Source organism: Cynoglossus semilaevis, chromosome 13 (assembly GCF_000523025.1).
Source record: "Cynoglossus semilaevis isolate Cse_v1.0 chromosome 13, Cse_v1.0, whole genome shotgun sequence".
In the NCBI taxonomy this organism is placed as follows: Eukaryota; Metazoa; Chordata; class Actinopteri; order Pleuronectiformes; family Cynoglossidae; genus Cynoglossus; species Cynoglossus semilaevis.
Genome location: NC_024319.1, coordinates 17,775,221 through 17,783,840, shown reverse-complemented (window position 1 = coordinate 17,783,840; position 8,620 = coordinate 17,775,221). Strand labels below are relative to the sequence as shown.

At 38.0% G+C, this 8,620-nt stretch overlaps 1 protein-coding gene across 7 annotated transcripts in view; it reads right to left on the bottom strand.

Moving 5' to 3' along the window:
* The window catches only part of LOC103388831 (lamin-A), a 35,835-nt gene that overhangs the window by 13,296 nt on the left and 13,919 nt on the right, over positions 1-8,620 (bottom strand). For all 7 annotated transcript variants that reach the window (XM_025061672.1, XM_025061676.1, XM_008324021.3 and 4 more), the window contains one exon: positions 1,329-1,485. In XM_025061672.1, the coding sequence (XP_024917440.1) occupies positions 1,329-1,485 (157 nt within the window). The remainder of the gene's footprint in view (positions 1-1,328; positions 1,486-8,620) is intronic.

The window sequence follows — 8,620 nt, the reverse complement described above, 5'->3', positions numbered from 1 at the left end:
AAATACATATATATATATACACACATATATACATATACATATATATATACATACATATACATATACATATATATATATACATATATATATATAAATATCCTCATGAATCGGAGGAGTGGCTCCCGTCACAATTGCTTTATGGAAGGCAGACTTTGTGCTGCTCTGCGTTACCATGGTTGCCCTCAGCATAATTTGAAAACATATGGTTGCAATCTTTCGAACACGTGCATTGGTACAACTGAACTGGTCGGCACAAATACTATACAGTGGATCCTCGGTTTACGGACTTCTAATTCATTCCCGAAGGCCGTCCGTGAACCGAAAAGTTCGAAAACTCCGGCCAACTGCTTTTTGTTGATCCAGATCATTAGCATAACTTTTCCTCTTCTTCTATTGCTTGGTGATCACAATCACTCCTTTGGCAAGCTTAGGTTTTTTTTTGCGTCCTTGTTTTTAATGATGGAACAAACCCACAACTTTGCTATGCCATACTGTAAAGCCAGATCTGAAGCACGAACTCATACTTTCTCATACTTTCTTCACTTCTACTGTTGTTCTCACTACTTTTCTTTCCACCTTTCCACTTTCACTAGCTTGGTCCCATGGTGATTTATGGCATAAGAATAAATAAAATAGCACAGCGCAAGGGATACCGGCAAAATTAGCTTGTATATCCCGAGCGCGAGACTTTCTGCCCACCTGATATTGTTGGACTGTTCGGCAACCGAGGTCTGGTACGACAACTGGGACAATTTTTGGTTGTAAATTTGGTTTGTGAGCCGAATTGTTTGACCTGGGAGGCGTTGGAAAACCGAGGTTCCACTGTACCTTTACACCCCTAATGTTAATGTATATACTATATATATATGTGTATATATATATATACGTATACGTATACATATATACACGTTAGCTCCGGGGCTTACACACACACATATATATATATATATATATATATATAGTATATAAGTGCATGTCTGTGTGGCTGATAATAAAGACTTCCAGAAGCTTCCCTGTTTCTGTTTACCTCGGACAGAGCACAAAGTGAAGAGAGTTAGCCCCGGAGCTAACGTTAGCTTCAGCCCTGGAGCAGCAAAGAGCTAACGTGTAACTTTGTAAAACCTTTTCTGTGTAAATATCCCATGTTGCGACATAGACACCTGCTACTTATGAAGAAGTGCGGCCTGTATATGTGCAATTATTTTTTTAATTAGACTTGACAGTCAATAGTCCGGAAATCAGGGTCATTGTGATTTTTACACATTCACAGTGTTGTTTAATTATCATGAATATCAATCAAAAGTGACATAGAGTGAAAGATTTTTTACCTTGGCTAACTGGGCCTTGAGGTCGTTCACCTCACTCTGCAGGGCTTGTTTCTCTCCAAGAGAAGTCTTAAGGGAAGCATCCTTGGAGTTAAACAGGGCCTCCAAGTCCCTCAATCTGGCCAGAGCTGCCTCGAGATCCGACTCCTTCTTAATATTTCTGCAATGAGAAGACAAATACAACTGAGACGTACATTTCCGCGGTCTTGAGATTTCCGTGATATTCCCCGTAAGAGCTGGAATAATTCGTTCATAAATGAGAATCATTGGAATACAACAACTGATAGAAAAGTCCATAAATTTAGCAAGCAAAATTAGCAAATAGCAAATTAAGGCCCGGGGGCCGTATGCGGTCCGTTCAGCTTTTTAATCCGGCCTGCAAACTTTTTCCAATTTATATAACCTTAGGCTGCAAAGGGTAAACTATTTCCCAGCATTCATTGTATTAACAGACCAAGGATAAATTCACGTCTTCATTCTCAAAATTAGCTCAAGAGAAAATAAAATGCTGCTGCGTTAATCAACGCATCAAACTTTACCTTCAAGCCTTCGAACTAACTCAAGAGCTTCTTTAAAAGGAAGGACATAAAATAAAAGTGCCTAATAACAATAAACCGGTCTGCGATACAATTACATGTTGGGGCTAACTGGTTTGGATTGAATTTTCAATACAATGTTATTATGTCACCGCCAATACAGCACATGCTTTGCAAATGTAAACAATATTTTTTTACGAGCGTTTATGCGATTGAAGTCAATCTTCGGTATCGAAGTTTGATTACCTGTGCGGTCCCTAGCATTTTTATTTAAAGACACGTTTAGCACAGACAGTGTCCATGACGTTCCTTTTCACTTGTTACCTACTTTGTGCTACAAGAGTAATGTTTCTGACATATATTTGATGTTGTGTGTTCATAAAACAAAAGAGCAAAACATGGGTTCCTATAAACATTTTATGACATCCCAGATGCGATTGGTCGCTGACTTCCTGTTTACCTTTTAAGAACACCAAACTGACCAGACAAATGTGGAGCTGTGACCGTATAGTCACTGCAGTTGAATCAAAGAATCCAAAAAAAATTACGTTTTTATGTCCAGGACGGTTCCTCTGAAATACAATCAGATGGATTCATTTAAACTGAGATTCATAATAATTATTATTATGTTAGTCGCATTGCTTTCTAAGCAATCAAGTCAAGCTTTTTAAAGTCATTATAAAGTAAAGGAGAGACGGATCCGAAGTGAGTTGATAAGAAATCTCGGTGGGTTGCATGAAGGAACAAGAAAGGGTTAAGAGAAATTTGAAAAAAAAAAAGAAGGAAATCTGAAGGGGAGGAGAAAGAATGTATTGGCTGGCCTCCCAGTCTCGTGGATGACTCAGGGCTATGTACACCCAACTAACAAAACAGAGACACGCCCACTGAAATGAGATGAAGGGAGAAGAGATATGACTTCTCTAATGGCGTGTGCAGACATTCCACTTTGCCGAAGTTCTAGTGGAAAAGTAATATTTTATTTCGAGCAATTTGACTCATTGGTTTTTAAAGAAACGAGAACTGTTTTCTTTTGTGGCACTGCGTGGAATTCCGTCCGAGTGGCTGTTGATAGTGTGGTATGTTACTACAAAGAACACACATCCCAATCAGTCAGAAACGTGTGGGCACATGAGGGTGGGGTTTACCAGATGACTCACTTTTGAAACATGTGTGTATGTGAATGGGATCTCCCGAGGGCTGAGAGGGGGAGCTCCGTGTGCGTGGGTCTCTTTTTATAGCCCACTTTTCCTTTTTCCATGTCCACTACATCACTGGGTACTTAAACTTTTACCAGCTCTGGAAATATGTGGCTCGTCAAAGTAACGGTACCGACGTACTACGTTAAAGTAAGCTAGCGGTGGGAATGCGGCGGATTGTCCAATGTCTTTAAATGTTCAACAGTGGACTGGAAAAAAAAAAAAAAAAAAAAAAAGGCCACCCACACATTTACTTTATGCTCTCAATTTAAGTTCTCAATTTCTGCGGTGATTTGAAAAAGCCAATGTCTGTCGAGCTCAGGCGTCGGCAAACTTTTTGACTCGCGGGCCACAATTGTCCTAAAATTGGACAGGGGGGGACCGGGTCAGGAGCGTTCGTGTGATATCAAGATAAATGACGATAATAAATGAAGTAAAAGTCATGCATAAAGGCTAAAATGCTTTTATCATTTTCTATGCCATCTATTGGGGAAACCTGGGTATTGCAGGGGGAAAAGCAGAAGTATAATGATGATATAAATAAACTATATAATTTGAAAAATTTTGGCGGGCCTGATTAAAAAGCTGAATGGGCCGCATCCGGCCCCCGGGCCTTAGTTTGCTAACGATTTACATCAATCTCAACTTTTTTTTTAGAGTTGATAATAAAGCCAGCCTAAAAAAATGGAACTAAACTGAAAAGGACGATAAATACGAGATTTACATTCATTTGTAGAGTTCCTCAAGAGATTTTTTTTTTTTGGGGGGGTTGGGGGGGTTGGTGGTGCCAAAGTGTTCTCATGAACCAAAGGGGGGGCCCAGCAGAGAAAGTTTGGAAACCACTGTGGAGAACTATGTTGGGTCTTTTTGATGCAAAACCTACAAAATATACTAATAAATGTACTTGTTTTGAAAAAAACATATAATTAAAATGAAATGTATATTTATGTGAAGTTTCCTATAACTCATGGTGAAAAGTGATCTCTCTGTTTTTGGATGTGGATGTTAACCCTTTCATGCATGACGCTCACTACAGTGGACAGCTATTAACATTGGAGTGGATTCTCAGGCGTCCACTGTAGAGGCTTATATGGAACACTGCCATAAAAACATATTCTTATCATAGAAAATGACATTTTAATAACAGCTGTCCACTGTAGTGACCGTCATGCATGAAAGGGTTAATTTATTCATTATCATTATACTTCTGCCTTTTTCCCTGCACTGTACTCACGTTTTCCCAATAGACGGCGTAGAAAATGATAAAAGCATTTTAGCCTTTCTAGCGAGTCAAAACGTTTGCCCCCCACGCCTGCCTTAAAACAACAGTACACAGGGTTTCTACTCTGCAAAAAGCATGCGTCACAATTGGCAGTTGGTTGCCCATTTGTGTACAAAAGCTTCATGTTCCTATGTGCAGGTTTGGGTGGGTCTTTTTTTTTGTGTGCAGACATTCCTTGTTACTTCCTGCATGGCTAGTTGTGATTCATTTGGGAATGATTACTGTTTAGTTTGCTACATCTTTGTTGTAGTCTGCTCCACTGTTCAATCAAGTTCATTTTAATATCTAAAAAGAGTAACAGGAGTTGTCACCTTGAATTTAGTATTAAGTATTTCCAGTGAAAATGCTGTTATATTAAGAAAGCACAATGGAAAATGCCGAGTACTTTACCATGTTCTCTACTACTACTTCCGCAATACAGGGAAATGATTTTAAACATGATTATTGAATCTGTTTTTGATTTAATCTATCCCATAAAAACAAAGACATTTTAGTAAGACCTGTATAACCAACTCGCTTCAACATGACAGAGCTCAAACTGCTCTCAACTTTCGCTACCTCTCGCTCTCAACTTTCGCTACCGTTCTCTCTATTCCCACGCACATATACGTACACGGCCATTCACAGACAAACACACGGTAACACACAGTAGCCTACCAGAAAAGTCATTGGTCACTAGCGATATGAACTTGGTTAGCCCGTGGTAAAAATCCACGAATTAGCCGCATCATTGTTTAAGCCGCAGGGTCCATAGCGTGTGGTAAAAAAGTAGCGGTTTATATAGTCCAGACATTACGGTAAATAAAAGCATGACTAGTGTAAATTTAAGCTAAAACAATACCCACTACAACAAGATTCAAACATCATTGTTGTCATAAACTGTGCTTAATACCAGAGGTTTTAGATATTGTTCCCCAAAAGCCCATTACAAACTGGTACAGATTTGTAGGACATTTGGTACTGGGTCGCAGTGAAAAAATGTACTTCACTCTTACTAATTGACTTCATTCAAAAAGAATCCAGCTATAACCCCTTACTTTCTTCTTTTAAAGACAATCTGACAACATTCTAAATTAATGTAATTCAGACTCCGATACTAACAGGTTACAATCTCTAAGATGTTTTATTGAGAAATTTTGATGACCGTTTGTAGCCATCATACAAAACAGGTTGGGGACCATAGCTCTAGACATGTAAAAGAAGGTCTAAAAAGAGGCATTTGAGTAGCGGACATGTATCATAAATCTCTCCTTCTTGCTCTTTCCTAGCATGAATCAAAGTGACAGACTATTCTATTATGCCTTTCTGTCACATTACACTGGCCAGCCCACTTTTTCCACTCCTGAAGGCAGAGATTAAAAAGAAACAGGATAACACACTGTGAACAGAGCAAAAAAAAAAACAAAACAATGATCCGACACTGTGAGACACCTTCAAGGAGGTGAAACATCAGCAATGGTGGAAGTTGTTGTTATAACCAAAATGCGTTGATATATAGCTTGTTGGTTACAGTGGTGACGCAAACGATTGAATACACCTATCATCTAGTTAATTCTTCAAATCAGAAAAAAACATACTCATTCTAAACAGAAGTCTGACTGAAAAAAAAAATTATTTTTTTTTAGAACAATGTTTTAATTATTAGCAAAGGTGGGACCAAGTCGTTGCTTTGCAAGACACAAACAAGTCTCAAGTCTTTGCACTCAAGTCCGAGTCAAGTCTCAAGTCAAGACAGGCAAAGTCCGAGTCGAGTCTCAAGTCAAGACTGAAAAGTGTCAAGTCAAGTCCCAAGTCCTGCCGTTTCTGTTTCGAGTCCTTTTAAATAAAATAATAATATATTTACACAGATCACTTTGGGTTTGGGAGAAAGTATCAAGTCTTGTCGAGTCAAAGGGCTCGAGTCCAAGTGAAGTCACGAGTCATTGACGTTAAAGTCCAAGTCGAGTTGCAAGTCTCTTTTTACATTTTGTCAAGTCGAGCCTAAAGTCGTCAAATTGATGACTCGAGTCTCACTCGAGTCCAAGTCATGCGACTCGAGTCCACACCTCTGATTATTAGCATAATTAATTATTTTATATCATGACTGCAACAAGAAAAAACATTATTGGCAGTGAAGTAGTAACTCCTACCAAATATAGTTTGTTTGTTTTTTTTTTTAACACAAGTCTTGTGTTTTAATTGTGAGAGTGATTTAAAAAAAAAAAAAAAAAAACAACGTTTGAGAGAACATTGCGTACCTGTCTGTACACCTTTAATCACGATGTGCTGAGAGGTGGGTGGACATGTTAAGGGAGGTGGAACAGTAAATTGGGAGTGGCTGTTTACTTTAGGGCTGTGGTGATGACAAACACTTCATCTGATCTACTTCTAAACTCAGAGAGAGTCTCACTACCCTAAGTATACATTTATGTATTTGTGTGTATGTACATGTATGTGTGTACATATATGTGTATATTATAGTGCATATAAGTGTATGCATGTACGTATACGTGTATATATGCATATACAGAACTAATATCTATCTACACTGTTACATCTGCTGTAACTGCCTACATATATACATACATATATATAAATATATATATAACTTTGTTTTATAACTGTTTGTTTAACTATTTCAAGTGTTTCTATATTTTAAACTATTTACATACATGTTCATGTAACAACTTTTATAATTATTACTTACGTTGCCTATATATACATACCACAGAGATAATGTGGCATACATATAAATATTATTATTATACGTAATTATAAATGAATTGAATAATAGACAATAATTACACGACACACAACATTAACAATTATCCAACAATCTACTTAGACTACTAATGCTAATCTGCTAATACCCACTGTTTAGGTTTTCCCTATATACACCCACTATAAACAAACACACTTTTTTTTACAGCAAATCCGCAACAGAAGAACACGTTGAACGCTGCGGACTGCAATTCGATCTCAAATCCATAAATCCAGGATTTCACGGAATCCTTAACATGAAAGGTTATATAACGAAATTAGCTTTCGTTTAACACTTTGAATTATTTTGCAGATAATACATACATGTGTTTAGATTGCCTTAAATGTGTTTCTCTTGATGTAATAGTGCAACGGAAAACACATTCACACTGCACTACTGTTCCTTAAGACTCGGACATAATTCAATTTTTTTTCTTTTTCGGTGTGACCTGGCTCTTGGCCTTCTAGTCTTAAAATGTTTTATCCACATTCTGTTTTTTTTTACCGCTCATTACTCAAATTTGGCTTTTGGCACGGGGAACAGAGCACGTGTTCGTTGTCGTAGTCACGCACGCTGTACGAGAAATAGTAATGCTTTCAGGCAAAAAAAAAAAATGTTTTAAACTCTGACTTGAAAACAAAACACTGTGCTATATTGTTGTTGTTTTTTTCTCACCTAAAGTTACGATAAAGAGTTATTCATAGACTCCGACTTCTGCTGTGCAGTGACTCCACCGTCAGCCATTTTAAAAGAACAAAAAGACCTCTGAGTCACCAACCGTCGGCCATGCCAAGGTTTTCACAGATCCATGACAACCAAACACCAAATACACTGGCTGTGGTCCCCTGCTACAGGGTTGCACTCACTATCCCTATTCCTTTCTGATAGCAGATAAAAAAAATGTATGTAATATATGTAAATGTATACATACAATATATACAGCATTCCTTAGCTCCTAACCTTAATGTTAGCCATACCAAAAACTGTATTATAACTTACTATAACATTTACTAGTAGTCAAAGTGTTGAACCTAAGACTACCCTTAAGCATGGTGCAGTTTACTGTTTAGCGCGGTCACATTTATAGCATCATTAGACAATTATTTACACCTTATCATAGGATTTCTCTAGAGCAAAGATCGCATCAGTAGTATATTTTCCCGCCAATCACTGATCTCAACCTCTGGCCTGAGCCTCATTTCCGCAGCTCTTTAATACACCTCTCATATACCAGTCATCAACTCACACTTTCTATAGTTCCTAAAACTCCATCAACTCACACTTTCTATAGTTCCTACAACTCAGAAAACATGCAGAAAACATTTCCTGTTTTCCGTTAATACTTCCACGCGCAGGAGTCAAATAACATGCAAATATCAAGCAAATCGTCTGCTCTCCGAAGTAGGAACGCGTGGTTTTTCTTCCTTTGTGTGAAACCAACACTGTCCGCCAGAGGTGGGACCAAGTCATTGCTTTGCAAGTAACAAGTAAGTCTCAAGTCTTTGCACTCAAGTCCGAGTCAAGTCTCAAGTCAAGACAGG